A 17,962-nucleotide genomic window follows, 5' to 3' on the forward strand; every position below is an offset into this window, starting at 1 on the left:
CTGATCCAATGATTCAGTGGTGTCACCAAAAACCTCTAGGGTTGTTTCTCCCATTTTCAAATGCAGCACTGGCATCATCTTAAGGCTGGCTACCCTCGTGGTCATGGGATGATTGCCAATAGCAGTTGGAGCCATGTGCTTCTTCATTTACATGCTGTGGAGGAGTCAGGCTGGAATCCAAGGGCCTTCTCTTAGTATGCAAAAGCTTTCCCAGGGTCTCATTGATCTAAAGTGGCTTAGACCTGTCTACTCCTGAGCCAGTCACTGGGAAATGGAAGGAGTAACCCTTAGACCAGTTGCATCTCCCAGAGCTTCTAAGTAGAATCCTCTTCCTCTGCATGAGCTAAACATGAGGACAGCATGGATAATTTTTAAAATTAGGATTCAGACTAGGAAAAAAAGATGAGCAGCCAGCGATGTCTTTCTCCTTTGAGCTTTTTAAAACATACAGATCTAGGCTCCAACTTTGTAGACTTTGATTCGGTATGTTTGGGGTTTGATATAGTATCTATATCTGGTAGACTTCATAGGTTGTTTTGATGTACAGTTAGGATTGACAACAACTGGATTAGATGGTAGTATTTGGATTATTAGTTTTGTGACTTGTCTAAAACGTTGTCTGATCCTGATTTTTTTCGGCACTCAGTAGGAGTCAGGGCTGCCCCTTTTTTTCACTTATTCAATGTCAGAAAATGTTCAAATCTGTTTTAATTTATACCTACAGCTAAATCTCAGCTCAATTAGTTTTCCCCACTAAATGCTTTTCCACCTCTTTTTAAAGAGAAAAATTCTTTTTTTAAGAACAAATACAGGAGACATCCCAATAATGTTGTCATTATCAAAGACAATGAGCCATTGTATGTGGATCTGTGTTATTCTTTGTAATTATATTGCAATTTCATTGAAAAAAGACCAGATATATTTACTGAACACAAATGTGTTCATCTAAAGCAATCTGAGTGCATCAAGTTGGTGCATTTTAATAATGGACAAAATAATTTTTTGTTAAAGTAATTTATCCATTCATATGCTGTGTTTGGAGTTGGATTAATTTCAGGTATAAAAAACAGATTACAATAAATAAGAATGGAAAAGTATATAAAAAATCATTCTGAACTTCCTAGGTGCCTTTGGGGAGAGAGATTGAAGTTACTCAGGTCAACAAAAGTAAAAAGACAGTCTGTAAGAAAAGCAGTTGTCACATTAGCCAGATTTAATTACTAGATTTGGTTACTTCTTAGATTAAGCAAAGAAATTCTTTAATGATTCCTTTTCCTTTGGGAAGAAAAAAAAGAGAAAACCTCTGTTAGTTTGAACAGTATTTATGGTCAGATTTTTAATAAACCTTCCTTGGTTTTGCCTCTTTTTAAAAAAACCAGAAAGAGAATCAGTGCAGAGTATATATCCAGAGTCATGTAGAAAACTTGGAAGTAAAACAAATTATAATCTTCCCAATGAATATTCATTTTAATCAGTTTGTTTATTTAGGAAGCACACTCCATGACCTTAGGCAAGTTAAATAACTTAATCTTTCTGAAGCTTATTTTCCTCATCTTTATACTTCCACTTTACAGGGTTGCTACAAAATTACAGAGATAATTCCAGGGCAGGGACAGTTGATGGCTGGTGCTAGCTTTTAGATTTGGGGTGGCTCTTGTGGCAGTATTAAATTATAATATCTATAAAACTAGAAGTGAACCCTTAGGGAAGTTTTAAAATTATTTCCTTGGTCATAATTTTTAATGTTAGAGTCTTGTTTACTTTGCATTTATCTTTTTTGTTGACCTGATTGAGACCAAATGAGATGTTTTCAATATATATATTAAACAGTATGTGTTAGCTGCAACTTCTCAGGAATTCCAAATCTTATAACTTTATTGCTGAACGGGATCTTAGAAATCATTTTATCAATCCATATTGCTTAAGTGATTGTCCAGGCATATACAGCTAGGTGATAGACACTGGAATTACATTTGTGGTAACCAGATCAGTAATTCTCCATGTTTTCTCCCTCAGGTGCAGCTCAGCTCTTTTGTTATTCTTTGACTACAGTTTGGGGGCTTGACCTGATACACAAAGAAATTTTTTTTCCTCTGTCAGCAAAACTTGTCACTGTACCACTCATTGTACCACACAGATAAGGTATACAAAGCAAGACTAACAAATAAGTAAACAACAGAGTGTAATAGAAAATGGAATACTTTGCAGTCAAACAATGAGACAGAGGTATTGTAGTACCAGCAAGAATTTTTTCCAATTAAATGAGAAAAAGGTTAGAAACTATGGATATAGTTAGTATATTGCCATTTGTGTAAAATAAAGGCTTGCTGTAAGTAAACATTTATTTGTATATGAATAGATGCATATATGCTAGGATATATCACAAGAAACCAGTGATAGTGATTGCCTTTGGAAAGAAGTTAGACAAGTTAGATGGGCAGACTGGAATATGTAGTTGTGTATTATTTTTTGTTTCTTTTGGCCCCTCTCATTCTTTCAAAACAACTCTTTTAAATACATGTGTTAGACTGTATTAGTTTATCATGAACACTAACAGTGTTTGTCTTGGCACATAGTTACATTGGAATTCTATTATTCAGTAACTGATTTAATAATTGTCACTCATAGTTTTTAAAAGGGAAATAAAGTCAACAAGGCTTCTTTTGTTCTTTCCACCCTTTTGAAGAGCAGCTAAGGAAACATTTGGAAAGAACCTTGGTAAGGAGGCTTTTCTCTCACCTATCTGAAGTTGCCAACACACATTTAAGCTGAACTGAGATGTTGATGAAAAGCAAAATGCAGGAAGCTGGAGTGAGGTGTGCGTGGGGGTGGAGCCATGCTGCTGGGACTCCTTCCTCCAGTGCTAAGATAAGATGTGGTGAGGAGCTGCTGCTGACCAGCAGTCACTCACACATCCCTGCTGTTACCGTAGTCTTGCTGCAAGCACACAGGCTATGTGTTGGGGTTTTAAATACACCTAGGTTGTATTCTATTTCTAAAAGCTCCATTAAATGGGATACTAAAATGACTATCCTAAGTGACTGTCTGTCTTTACCACTAAGAGCTACTAGACCAATCTGAATTTACAGATGAGGTCTATCTGTGTGTCGATCTTACCCTCCAAAGCCCTTAAATGAAGTATAACAGAATAGCTCTTAAGAATACTACCTTTTGTTTCATATTTTCACTTTTAAGCCTTAGTCTATTACATATTTCCATACTCAAATGCTTGAGACTGTTTTGTCTGTGCCTAGATCTTTCTTGCCTTGGGCGGGTGCTTAGATATCATCACATGAATAAATGAAAAGCAGACCACACTGTATTTTAACTAAGACTCTTAAGGAGAGCAAAAGAAATACAGATACCTGAAATGATTAGCACATGAAAGGAAAAACCTACTTATTTTTGAGAGATATTTTCCCCCAAGAAATTCAGCAAAAGAAATGGAAATAAAGCAAATTTTTGTGGGGCAACTTAAAGGAGAGAAGAAATGTATTTTTACAGGAAAGGCTCAAAGTGGCTCATATGAAAAGACATAGAAGGTTAATGAAAACATATACAAACCTAAACTGGCAAAGTGAAGAGAAATCACTTCCTTCCAAGTAACAATCTAACATTTTCACAAATCTAGTAATATAAAGCACATCCAAACAGACTTCTCCGGATTAAATTTAATACAACTGTACATTCATGCTGTGGCGGTAACAACTTTCACATTATCTGTATGACTTCTCAGTTGATTCTCATGACACAAACACAAAGGCACAATCCAAAGGGATACACTAACGTTTACAATAGTTTTAAACAAATGCAGAGAAGGAACAAATTGGAAGTCATAAATATTTGAATATGGATCAACTGGAATATAGTTTCATTCAAGAAAATATTTCTACTTTCAACACTCTCCTGTTGTAGCGGCAGTTCCAGGGAACACATAACAATTATCATTAAGCAGTCATAGGACTAGACAACTAAAGAACCCAGATTTTTTAGATGAATCCTTCTGCTAAAAGTCCCACTTCTCCATTCTAGCTAATCCTGTGAAATAAGTGCCTTTCCTTCCCCCCGTGGTAGTGCGTTCAGTAACTCAGCTACTTAACATGAGATACACATGAGTTTAACCAAGGATTATTAAACATTGAAAGAAGCCATCCAATCATCATAGTACTTTAAAATTAGGTAATAAAATGCTGGAATCGGGCTGACTTGTTTCCTTATTGGGAGTTTTTGGTCTCAAAAACGGGTATTTAAAGAAACTGAACCAATAGAAACTACCTTGTCCTTAAAAATTTAAGATAGTATTCTGTACTTTATAGAATTAAGGGATGTTATTTCTAAGCATTTGGTAAGCAAAAATTCTTATAAGTATTTGGAATGTATTATATAGTTATTAAAATATAATTCTGGGAAGAAACCAAGAGATTAACATTTTAATTCTATATTTTATAAATTTAGGTCCTCTGGGTTATTAAGATATTAAGCTTCAGTGTCTTTTTGTTTTATCAGTCTGAAAGTGGCAATCCTTGCTTAATTCATGACCTGAAAAAGCTAATTATTAATGAGTAATAAAAAAGTGACTGCTCACCTTTTATTTTAATCATATAGCTGTCAATGTTGGTTGACATTCATCAGATCTTGGTTTCTCAAAATGTATTTATCTAGGTCAAGAAAAACAGGCAGAAGGAAACCTCACCCAAATTATGTAGCAGTGTTAAGCAAATTCAGTTTTTGAGCCAAAACTAAATCATTTGTGTCTTCAAACTTTCCCTTGTAACTTTTCTTACAGCAATATAATTTTGCATTTTGGCCAAAGAGAGCTGCTTTCTTTTGGCAGACAAAATCAAGCTTCTAGATGTATAGAATCTGCCTCCTTTTCAATAGAGCAGTTAACAAATAGAGTGTTATATATTTATTTCACCTAAGTTGATCTCTTTCAAAAGACTGATATGATGAAAAGATTTTAAATCTGTAGTATATTTTTACGCATATCCCTAATTATGTTCTATATAAAACAATTTTCCAAAAGAACTGGTTTTTGGCCAAGAGTCAACAAACTCCAAAATGTCTTATCTAAAAGTTGTCAATTAAAAATTAAGCCACAGTGCTTAAGTGTAATGTTTTCAAAAACCAACTGTACACTACTACGTGTTTTTGGAAATTTGGAAACATACATTTTGACTCTTGAGAAAAAACACTTGGTGGCACATTGAAGAATGACTATGAGTTTATAAAACATAAGAAGCAGGGTATGGCTATTTGAAAATTATTGAAAACATCAGTGTGCCTTTGCTTTATTTGAAGAAAAATGGAGTTTTGAGTGCCAAAATAGCTAATTACCGTTAGTGTCACCAAAATTAGTTCCAAACATTACTATTCAGAAAATAAACTATTTCCAACAATAACAATTTTCATTACCTGTTAGAAGGCCTGTATCATAACTTTCATTCTTAAGGGTTTTGTATCTCCTTGTAGGATTATCACAAATCACCTTTTACTTTTCAAATGAACTAATTCTAACCCAATCCAAATTAAAAACTGTTAACATTCACAAGCAAGGAAAACTACTGCACATTATACTCTTTAGGAATGTGTGCGTCCTCCCCCCAGCCCCCAGAAAAACTGACAGTGCATCTATGAATTAGATCTCACTATCTGAATATTAACACTCAAAGTGATTCTTTTCTTCTTAACAAGTACATTAATGTTCTTGTAGTCTCAAAATACTTCATGAACCCTGAAGTGATTCTCTATGGAAGGAGCTTCATTTGCAAAATGAATTTGGCTAGTCACTTGCATGCCAAAATCTCCAAGTATCTGAACAAATTTCTTGTGTTCCTTTCCAATCCAAGATCTCATTGGATCACATACTTGGTAAGGTGTTACATGGGTATGAACAATAATTCCTGTTTGTGCAAATTCTTTCAAGACTTCTGGATAAGTAACCCAAGTATTGCTTCCTCCAGAATGACCACCATCCAACCAGTACATTGTTCTTATGCTTTTGATAAAAGCATCTATGTTCTTGTCTTTCCTGGCTTCTTTTAATTCAAAAAGCAATTGATTCAAAACAACACAACCTTTGCTGAATCCAATCAAAGTAAAAGAAGCACCATTTAGTGATGGAGGGTAAAAACTCATGGTGGACTCATCAAATTTTTCACAGGTCCTCTCTTTTTCTCCCTGGCAACCATTAGTAGTGTGAGAAGAACTGGAACTACAATTGGATGCTCTGGAGTCCTGATTCAAATCTTTCCCATTCTTCTTTGAAAACAAACTGCTCTGACTTAAGTTAAAAGCATTAACTAATAACATATGAAGGTGCTTAAAAGCTCCAAAGTCAGTATTGTGTTCTGGAGCACCAAACATATTACTTTTCACAAAATTATCATAGCAGCTGAATTTGTGCAAATGCATTCGGGAACACTTTATCACCCAAATGTAACTATTGGGGAACCGGTGGGCTAAAATGTTGGCCACATTTTCTAGACTCCAGTTTTCCCACTGATAATTCTCAGGATGACGAGTCATTATTTCATGGTAATTCTGAAAGGTAAAAAAGATGAAACAAGCATTAAATACATATTTACATAAAAATATTTCCACAAAATAGTTTCCCATTTTTATTATGGAGGAAGTTGGGATGTTATATGACCAATGGTTAACATACTAGAAATGAAAACTATAAATCTGTCATTACTTTCTGATCATAAGGTTTTAAACAAATCATTTTAACAGTTTAAACCCAAAATCCATCAAAAGACAGGGTTATGAGATACAGCTAAATAGCACAGAAATTTAAAAATAAAACTTACCTTAAGAGGATTATAAATAATTTTAAATAATGTTATTTAGTATGCAGTCTCCTATTCCTAACATATTAACTGAAAATAAAAACTGGTTTATTAAGCAGACTTTTTGACCAAAACATAACTTTAAAAATACTTTCCCTTTAAAGCTGTTACTCTGAACCCCCATCTCCCTGGAACGACCTGAATGCTAAGTTTTATTTCATTTTGGTATTAAATACAGTTAACCCTTCAACAACATGCATTCAATCTGTGACGGTCCACTTATAAGCGAGTTTTTTCCTATAAATACAGTAAACTGTGAATGTATTGTCTCTTATGATTTTAATAGAATCTTTTTTTTAAAAAAAAAGATGTTAAGTAATGTCTACACCCAGTGTAGGGCTCGAACCCGTAACCCTGAGAACAAGAGTTGCCTGTTTCACCTACTGAGCTAGCCAGGTACCACCTTAACATTTTCTTAAGAAAAATGTCACTGTATTGTAAGAATACAGCATATAATATACAAAATGTGCGTTAATTGGCTGTTTACATTATCAGTAAGGCTTCCAGACAACAGTAAGCTATTAGTAATTAAATTTGGGGGGAATCAAAAGTTATATGTAGATTTTCAACTGTGTGGGGGGTCAGTTCCCCTAACTCCTGCATTGTTCAGGTTTTCATCTGTACAAAGCTGCAATGGACGTTAATAGAAAAATCTTTTTATACATCTGTGATTACGTCTTTAAGAATAAGTTCCTGGATATGGAAAAACTGGGTCAAAAAATACTCATAATTTAAGATTAGTTAGGGGCACTTGGGTGGCTGTCGGTGAAGTGCCAACTTCGGCTCAGGTCATGATCTCAAAGGTTTGTGGGTTCAAGCCCTGCATCAGGCTCTGTGCTGACAGCATGGAGCCTAGAGCCTGCTTCAGATTCTGTGTTTCCCTCTGTCTCTGCCCCTTCCCTGCTCACACTCTGTCTCTCTCTCTCTCTCTCTCTCAAAAATAAACATAAAAAAAAAAAAAAAAAAAGATTAGTTATACAGACTACAATACTGTCTTCCAGAGAGGTATGTATAACTTTTCTTCTATCTTCGTTCAATTTCTTCTGCAAAGCATAGCTTATTCTAACTTGGATTTATTGAAAATCTGAATGAAGTTGAAATTTTGTTTATATATTTATTAGGGATCTGGATTTCTAATTGTGTCTATTTATAACTTTGGCCTTTTTTATTTGGATCTATAAGCATTCTATATATAGTAATAACTTTTTGCTCAGGTTCTAGGATATGCATGTAAATTTTGTTTTCCTTTTAATTTTTATTCATAGTAGCTTTTTTTAAAAAAGAGGAGATTCATTCAGATTTATTCATTTATTTTATGAAATTTATTGGGTTCCTACTGATTGGGTATGGATCACAACAGACTAAACTCCTGCCCACATGGAGCTCACATTTTAGTACAGAGGAAAACAGTAAACAACTGTATAAATAAACAGAGCAACACTGTCCAACAGAAATATAACATGATCCACACATTTCTAGTAGCTACCTTTTAAAAAGTAAAAAGTTAACAGGTGAAACTATCTTTAATAATATATTTTAAGCCCAATATATATAAAATATTATAATTTCAACATGTCACCATTATAAAAAAAAAAAAACTACTGAGAGATTACATTTCTTTTTCTTATGAAGTCTGTGAAATCCGGTGTGTATTTTACACTTATAGCACATCTCAATTTGGATGCTAAATTTTCATTGGAAATACTAGATCTGAATTTAGATTTCATAAAATTTACAGTCAAAAAAGTAGACTCATATATCCAAGTTGTTCAAATATACTTAAAAGTTTTCTAGGAACTGAATTAAGTATCATCTTTTAGATTTCAGTTTAAAGTTAAATATAATTAAAAGTTTCATTCCTTGATTAGACTAACCTTTCAAGTGGTCAATAGCCACAGCGGCTAGTAGGATAAAACATTAGTTGGTAGTTAAGTGCAGTGGAGTAAAATTTTTAAAAAGCAGGGCAAAAAGAATACAAGGCTTTGGAGAGGGTAGAAGATTCTTATTTGAAACACAGGGTGGTCTCCAATAAGGCAGCTACTTGAAAAAGACCAGAAGGAACCAAGGGAGTGAATCATGATATTTCAGGCAAAAGGAACTGCAACTGCAAAAGGCCTTGAAGTGGAAGCATGTTTGGTACAGCCAAGACACCATAGCTCCAGTAGCGGGAACAAACAGAAAGAGTCAAGGTCAGAGAGATTGTTGGGGAGGAGAGGAGGTGTGAGGACTTTGGCTTTTGCTTGATAGGATTTGGAGCAGAGGGCTGAAACAATTTATGTTTGAAAAGGATTACTCTGGCTCCTATGTTGAAGGATCAGGAGTTGAAGCAGGGAGACCAGGAGGAGACTACTGAAGGATAATCCTGATAAGAGATGGTAGTTTGAATAAAAGTGGTAGTAGAAATAAATGAAGGTGGTAAAAAGTGGTCAGACTCTGAACATATTTTGAAAGTAGAGTCAACAACATTTGCTAGTTGACTGAATACAACTAGCTAACAGCCATAACTATGTATGTTGAACAATTTTAGATTTAAAAAGGTTTTTTTTGTAATGTTTATTCATTTTTGAGAGACAGACAATATGAGCAGGGGAGGGGCAGAAAGAGAGGGAGACACAGAATCCACAGCAGGCTCCGGGTTCTAAGCTGTCACCACAGAGCCCAATGCGGGGCTCGAACTCACAAACCATGAGATCATGACCTGAGCTGAAGTTGGATGCTTAATCAACTAAGCCATCCAGGAACCCCTATGTTGAACAATTTTAAATGCACTTCTCTTCTGACCTAGTAACTCCACTTTTAGGAATTTATCTCAGTGGTATACTTGCATATATGCATAAATATTTTAAGTATGTAAGGTTATTTATTTGTTTCAAAAGAATAGGCATGTCTGAGTACTCATATAGGTTGTAAAATAAGGGCTAAAAATCTACTGTATGCTATGCTACCATTTGTGTTTTTTAAAAACGTTTGCATTGGCATAAATGTCTCTGGAAGGTAACAATGGTAGCCTTGGGGAAGAGAAATGGGGGAGACTGGAGAGTGGGATGAAAAGGAGATTTACTTACCGATGTATAACATAAAGAAACTGAATTTTTAACAATATGCATATTTTTCTACTGAAAAACTAAAACTAATAAAATATTCACTATAAAAATTTCAGTCTATATACAAAGGTATAAGGAAGATAGAAAAACCCTCCATAAAGCCATCAGTTAGAAGTAATCATTATTAAAATTTTGGAGTCTAGCATTCCAGTTTTCTTTAGTGTACATACATACATACATATATACATACATATATATGTATATGTATATACATATACAAATACATATATAAGAGAGCATTCTTGGGGCGCCTAGGTGCTTAGTCAGTTGAGCGTCCAACTCTTGATTTCGGCTCAAGTCATGATCTCGGTGAGATCAGGCTGGGAGTCAGGCTCTGCACTGACAGCATGAAGCCTGGTTGGGATTCTCTCTCTCCCCCTCCCCCCTGCCCCCACACACTTTTACACATGCACACTCTCTTCTCTCAAAATAAGTAAATATTTAAAAAAAAAGAGACATTCATGGAGATAGACATTTACGGAAATGTCATGGAGACATTCATGATAAAGTTTTAAGCTAGGTAGACCATTCTTACAGCAGAGTAAGGATAACTGTATTGGATACGAGCTGTACTTCCATCAAAAATGGGGGAAGGGGGCATCTTTGTTGAGCATAAAGTGGACATCCCAAGGAAGCAAGCTAGAAGGACCATAACAGCCTAAGAAGGCTGCATGACAAGAAGCACAGGAAACCCCAGGGCATATGATCAAGTGCAAAATAGAATACATATATATACTTGCCCCTGGCTCTTTGCACAGAGCTCCTAAAACCCTTGGAATTTCCTGGGTGACAGGAACCTCTTTGCTCTAATGAGATGACTCTTGGTGGACTCCTGGATAGGAACTGGTCAACCAAAAAGACCAAGACATGATTAGAAGTTTGAAACTTTCAGTCCAACTCTCCATTTTCAAAAGAGAGGCCGGAAAACAGAGTTAATGATTGACCATGACCATATAATGAAGCCTCCATTTAAAAATCCACAAATATGGGGCTCGTGGGTGGCTCAGTTGGTTAAGTGTCTGACTTCATCTCAGGTCATGAATGATCTCACAGTCCATGGGTTTGAAACCCACGTTGGGCTCTGTGCTGACAGCTCAGAACCTGGATCCTGCTTCAGATTCTGTGTCTCCCTCTCTCTCTGCCCCTCCCCTGCTCACACTCTATCAGTCTCTCAGAAATAAATATTAAAAATAAATTTTTTTAAAAAAATCCACAAATATGTGTTTGGGTAGCTTCTAGCCTGGTGAACACATGGAGGTCCTAGGGGAATGGTGCACAGAGAGAGGGAATGGAAGCTCCATATTCCTTCCCACATACCTTATGCTATGCATCTCTTCCATCTAGATGCTCATCTGTATCCTTCATCACATCCTTTCATAATAAGTGGGTAAACAGTAAGTAAGCTGTTTCCCTAAGTTCTGTGAGCTGCTCCTGCAGATTAACTGAACCCAAGCAGTGAGTCATGGGAAGCCCAATTTATAGCCAGTTGGTCAGCAGTACAGGTAACAACCTGGGACTTGGACTGGCATCTGAAGTGGGGGGAACAGTCCTATGAGACTGAGCCCTTAACTTGTGAAATGTGACACTAACTCCAGATGGACACTGTCGGAATTAAGGATACCAGCTAGCGTAAAAGAGGATATGGGGAAAATCTGGTATGGGGAAAAACCTGACACATCAGCTTTCAGAAGTGTTATGAGTGTGGTAGTAGTGTGAGAAGGAGTGACACAGAAGTGAGTCTTCTACTTACCACGACATATACTTAGGGCATAGTCATTTACATATCCTAGCCTTTAGGAAAATAGAATTTCTTTAAAGGTAAAATTGGAAATGACCAAATGTTCACCAAGTGCTGAATGAATAAACAAATTGTTTACTGTTTACTGTGTATCCATACACAGAATATGACTTACTAATAAAAAGGAACACACTAATGATACAGGCAACAGTAATGATAAATTTCAAAAGCATTATATGTTAACTGAAAGAAACCAGAAACAAGACTACATACTATACTTCCAAATTATTGAAAATCTAGAAAAGGCAAAACTAAAATTAAAGAAAGCAGATCACTGGTTGCCTGGGGCTGAGAAGAGACTGACAGAAGTGGGACACAAGGGTACGTTTTAGGGTGATAGAGATGTTGTGTAACATGCTTGTGGTGTTGGTTACATAATTGTAACATTTGTCAAAATTCATCAAATTGTAAGCTTATACTTAAAAAAAAAAAGAGATAAGTATAATTTTATATCCTGAGGCTTCACAAAGCAAGGGAACTCAAAAAAATTGGAAAGTGTCTACTTAAAAAAAATACTGATTCCTCCAAATTCAAAGCACCTAAAGAAATATAAATTACCATGTTCTCAGCTCATCTGTTAAGTCAAATGAGAATATAACAAGTATAGAATAAAAAATGACGTACAAAAACAAAATGATTGCAAAAGGAACATCAAGAAAGTAATGATAATTAACATTTAAAATTACATGGCCAATCGGATCCAATTGATACCAAATCTGTTGTAACATGACGTAAAGCTTTTAATCGTACCCTATAAAGTTGTGTTGGTCCTATTCTGTTCACTACTTCCCCAAATTAAGAATAAAGATACAGAAAGAATGCTTATTTAATCCATATATGATACAAACCAAATGGTTCTATAAAAGCACCAATAAAAAAGATGAGCTGTATTTAACAGCGTAAATTTCATATGGATAAACATTAGGCTCAAAAGAACTAAGTACAAAGATACAGATGAGGAAATCTGAGCCCAAAAGCATTTCATATAATAATAACCAAAATTTATCAAGCAGTTCATCATGCATTGCTCAAAGCAACTTACATATATTCATTTATTCATTTCATTCAACAAGTTATCTACTGAATACTTATAGCATGCCAGTCACTAAGCATCATTAATATATTAGTGAAGAAAACAGACATGAAACTTACACTGTAGTGTTGGAAGACAGATAAAAACCAAAATGAATAACTGATACAGTAAATGAAATGGATAAAAATAAAAGAGAAAAGCTGACAGGGATCCTGTGCATATATGTGATTACTAAATAGGTTGGTCGTAAAAGACCTCACTGTGAAGGCAACTTTTGAGCAGCCTTGAAACAGGTAAAGTAATGAATCCTAAAGATATTTGCAAGAAGACTGTGTTCCAGGCAATATGTGCAAAGTTTTTGAGATAAAGTATGCCTACTATGACTGATATTTAGAATCCTGGTGTGGCTACAGCAGAGTAAAACAGAAAAAGGAGACAGTCAGAAAAGCAACATAATGGGAAAAGGTAAAGATAGTGAAGAGCCATGCAAGCCATAAAGAGTTCTCTGGCTTTTACTCTGAGTGACGTGGGGAACTATTGGAGAGTTTTGAGCAGTGGTGAGGCATGATTTGACTTCCATTTTATTTTTTTAATAAATTTTTTACATTTATTTATTTTTGAGAGACAGAGTGTGAGAGGGAAAGAGGCAAAGAGAAGGAGACACAGAATCTGAAGCAGGCTCCAGGCTCTGAGCAAGCATTCAGCACAGAACCTGATGTGGGGCTTGAACCTATGAACCACGAGATCATGACTTGAGCCGAAGTTGGATGCTCAACTGACTAGGCCACCCAGGCGCCCATTGACTTATATTTTAAACTGATAATTCTGCTTACTTCCAGATAAACTTAGAAGGAGAAGCAACTTTGTTGATCGAGTAAGATATGATGTGTCAAAGAGACGTTACTAAAAAATAACTTCGAGGTTTCTAACTTGAGCAACTGAAAAAGAACTTCCATTAACTGAGATGAGGAAGACTGCAAAAAGAACAGATTTTGCAAAAAGCCAAGATCCAAGTTTGCTTTGAGTTATGTCTGAAATATCTATTAAATATCCAAAAGGCAATACGGTGCATGTGATTAGTAAGTCCAAAGTTCCTGGAATGTATTTAGGCTACATACCCAAATGTTGAAGGTCATCAGAGTATAGATAAGTGTGTAAAACAACAAGACTGAAAGAGATTACTAAGGGACTAAAGGTTGAGTAGAAAAGTCCACAAACTGAGCACAAGGGAAGCCAAATAATAAACAAGGTCATCAGAAAGAAGAGAAGAAACTGTTAGTCATTAGGTATTCACACAGTTAGTCCTCATTGATATCTTCTAAATTATTATTCCTATTTTATAGTTGAGATAGCTGCAATTGGCCAGAGATTTCATAGCTAAAAAGTGCAGAATCAGGGTTCAAACCTAGGCAATCTGGCCTCAAAGCCTTTTGATGCATTATCCTATTCTTCTCTAAAGGACCTGGGTTTTTAAAGCACTTCACATTCTGCATGAATCAACACTGTATCACTATCCAAAAAGCTAATGGAATCCCAGGCTACATTAGGAAATGGATGATGTCAAAATGAAAGGAGGTATTACTCTAAGTGTATTTAGCACTTCTCAGACCTCATCCAAAGACTTGTACTGTATTCTGCCGGTACACTTACATTTAGTAGGTACTCAATAAAGGTTAGTTATCATTACTACCATCATCATCATCATCATCATTATAGATGCACACAGTAGCTGGTCCTCAAATCTCTGGAAGTCACTGTTAGCAACGTCATGCTGTTTTCCCAAACCGAGCAACAGAGCATCAACTGAGTAAATTAAGTATCCTGTCTTAAATCTAAATACTAGCTTTTTCATAGTTTTTATTAGGAATCAATTAGACCAGTAAATTGTTTTAAGAACAGGAAAAAAGACTACATTTATCTTAACTATTATTTGACACAAGGCACAAAGTTTGTAACTATATCATTTTAAAGCATCAATTTCAAAAAGAATAAAGTAATATTGTTTCATGGTAGCCATGTTGTCTAGCAAGCCATGCTGTCTACATCAGCACTACCCAACAGAACTTTCTGTGATGATGGAAATGTTCAGTGGAAATGCCCTGTATTTGTGCTGTCCATTAGGGCACACATAAACCTTAGCTGCTACTGAGCACTTGAAATGTAGCTAGTGAGCCTGATTTATTTTATCTGATTTAAATTATATATGAGTAATGGCTGGCATATTAGACAACCAGGTTCTGAATTAAGATCTAGATTAAGACCCAGCTTTCCAGGACAAAATAACCACAAATATTTGCCTGGTGCTATAAAAATAATTAAGATAAAATCATATACAAAAACAAAAGTATTTAGGTGAGCACCAAAATATTGACATGCTTAGCAATTACTGTCCCCTTTCTTCCACCCACCCTCCCTTTCTAGGGTTACTGAATGTGTCATATACCCTTGTAGTCTTTTTTTACTTGTTTGCTTTTTAATTACTGCCAGCGTTTTCAGAACACTACGTGCTAAATTAATCTACATGTCATCCCTGTTTCCTAACACACACACACACACACCACCACCACCACCACCACCACTTTTGAGAAACCAAGTTACAGAATGAATATACATTGTGTGTCTCATTCCTCGGTCTCAAATTCCACTCCGTCGAAGCCTGGACTAACAGCTGGCTCTTTTGAGGTCGTAACCCTCCAAGGACACCTTCCCTATGTGGCTCCAGAAGCGGAGGGTCAGGGGTGTGGCAGAGGCGGCTTTGGATTTTGTGGAGTAGCGGAAGAGCCACGCCGTGCATGGGTGGGTGTGTTCAGGAGAGGCAAGGAACCAGGCACTAGCACGAGGGGGGAATTGAGGGAATTCGCATCTGCACACGAGGAAGGAACAGGTGTCCAGGCAGGCCCCAGGTTACCTGCACATCCCCCGGGAAATAGACAACGTGATGCTGGGGCGCTGGCTGCGGCTCCTCCTTCGCCGGGTCCCCAGGGAGGGCCCGCCGTTCCAGTCCCTCCCCGGCTGTCTCCGCCGCCAGCAGGAGCAACTCGTTGCTGCGCTGCGGCTCAGCTCCCGGCACCGTGGACAGCTGCAGGCACTGCGGCCGGCGCCCCTCCGCCGACTGGGAGAACCGCGCACCGCTGCCGCCGCCCAGGTTCATGGTGTCGGCCTGCGAGCGGGACGCGGCGATTCCGAGGCTGAGCTGCGGCAGGAGGAGCAGCAGCGGTGGCGACCGCAGGAGCCTGAACTCCCACATGGGTCGCTGCCGCGAGAGCGGTTCGGGGGTGGGGGGACGTCCTGAGGGAGGGACATCGGCAGGCCGCCCAACGGTCGCCTGGAGCGGCCCGGGCGGGACTCGGCGCGGGGGCAATGACAGCGTCAGAGGCCGACGTCCGCGCGCAGCGTGCGTAAGAGAAGGAGGGGTGTGCGCGAGATCCGACTCGGCTCCGGGAGGGGGCGGTGGGGGCGTGGCCCTGAGAAAGACGTTTGTGATTGGTGGGTTCTGCTGTTCCCGGGAAGTTCGAACGGAAGTCTGGTAAAGAGCTGGAGGAGAGCAAACGAAGAGGGAATGGACTCTGAAACAAGGGCAGCGTTGTACCTTACGCGCAGCAGCAGGAGTGTCTCGAAGGTCGTTGTCCAGGAGCTGGGGAGAGGGTTGAGTATGCTATACTCCCGTTTCGGTAGGTTCACCTTGCAGGTCAAGGGGTTCTTTTTGTCGTTCTTTGATGGTTGAATCACAAGCTGGAGTTTTCTTTGTAGATAAACGAAGATTTCTAGGTTGATGAGAATGTGGTTAGATATGAAATCTAATGCACCTTTAACTGGTCCTGAGGAACGGGGCAACTGAGTTGGAACAGGAAAAATGGGGCAAGGCATTAGCTGTTACACAATTGTCTCTGGTGTTTGCAGCCAACGAGATTAGTTATTTTAGGGTTTTCAAAAACCAGTTCGGACAGTAGGAAAGTGTTAGGTGTCCAACAACCATCTGTGGCCAGTTGTGTAAGAGTAAGGTTTGGCCAAATGTATGCTAAAGGCAGGAAGGGTAAGAGGAAGGTGCAGTATTCTAAACCTCAGGTGCTTGTTGGGCCAGGCACTGTAAAAAGCCCTACAGGAGACAACATTAGTGATGACTGTAAAAATTATAGCCAACATTTACTGAGGCCTTACTGTAGGTCAGGAGTTAATACAATATAGGGAGTTTTCAACTTTTAGTGTTTGTGGGCTTGCTCATGGATTCTCAAGCCGTACATTAACATTTACCAGCGTCAGCAAAACCTCAAATGTGGGCTGTTTCTGCCTTGAGCACACATTGTACATCTGCTTTGTTTACAAATAATCTAAAAAGGAGCATTTCAATCATAAAGAGTTTAAAAAAGCAAAACCAAAACCTCCCTGGTTCCCATAAGATTAAGGTCATACAGCCCTGCATATACTAAAAGCTTAAGATTAGGTTTGTAACTTTCTGAAATGTCTTTTATCTAATGACTTGTAACTGTGTAGACAAACTGTATATATGTATGTGTTTCACTACACATACTGTTTTCTTTGTTCCATATATCAAATATTAACAAATAGTCTTGAAGTAAGAACAGAAATGAATAAATGATAAAATACAATTTTCTTATAGGTACTCAATGACTTCATTGAGGTGTACTATGCTAACCTACTCTGGTCCAAATTATTGGGTTCCAGCTGACATCATAATAGTTTAACCAATGAAAAATTAATTATTATTACTAAGTAAGTCTGCTTTTTATTTTGTTTATTTCTGAGAGAGAGAGAGACATCGTGAGCAGGGGAGGGTCAGAGACAGAGAGGGAGACACAGAATCTGAAGCAGGCTCCAGGTTCTGAGCTAGCTGTCAGCACAGAGCCCAATGCACTGCTTGGGCCCATGAACCATGAGATCATGACCTGAGCCAAAGTTGGACACTTAACCGACTGAGCCGCCTAGGAGCCCCTAGGTCTGCTTCACAAAAATCACTGGTTAAAAAGAAACTGAGACCAATTGTATAATCATGAATATATAATCATATTTAGGAAACCAGCCTTCACTCTATTTTGCAAATCACATACATACTGCTACTTTCTCTTGTTAGGTAGAGGATTACTGAAATGCAATCCAGTAACCCAAACATGTACATGTACTCCAAATGCAGTTTTTGGCTTATGTAGTCTTGTTTTTA

General features: G+C 37.5%; 1 protein-coding gene across 1 annotated transcript; it reads right to left on the reverse strand.

Annotated features, from left to right (window-relative positions):
* Nucleotides 1-3,653: 3,653 nt before the first annotated feature.
* CUNH2orf69 (chromosome unknown C2orf69 homolog) lies at nucleotides 3,654-16,123 on the reverse strand. The gene is made up of 2 exons (XM_039221782.1): nucleotides 15,695-16,123; nucleotides 3,654-6,543 (listed from the first exon to the last, which is right to left on the reverse strand). Exons 1-2 carry the CDS (start codon nucleotides 16,031-16,033, stop codon nucleotides 5,716-5,718), a joined length of 1,167 nt encoding a protein of 388 aa, XP_039077713.1. The 5' UTR covers nucleotides 16,034-16,123; the 3' UTR covers nucleotides 3,654-5,715.
* Nucleotides 16,124-17,962: the final 1,839 nt, after the last annotated feature.

The sequence above is a fragment of the Hyaena hyaena genome, unplaced genomic scaffold, assembly GCF_003009895.1.
Source record: "Hyaena hyaena isolate Hyena2069 unplaced genomic scaffold, ASM300989v1 scaffold_1009, whole genome shotgun sequence".
Taxonomy (NCBI): Eukaryota; Metazoa; Chordata; class Mammalia; order Carnivora; family Hyaenidae; genus Hyaena; species Hyaena hyaena.

What these genes read in the sequence shown, in the direction of transcription:
- CUNH2orf69 (XM_039221782.1), bottom strand. Translation starts at nt 16,033, where the DNA reads ATGTGGGAGTTCAGGCTCCTGCGGTCGCCACCGCTGCTGCTCCTCCTG. An exon ending in ATTTCCCGGGGGATGTGCAG is followed by an intron (nt 6,544 to 15,694) that starts GTAACCTGGGGC and finishes TTTACCTTTCAG; the next exon opens with AATTACCATGAAATAATGAC.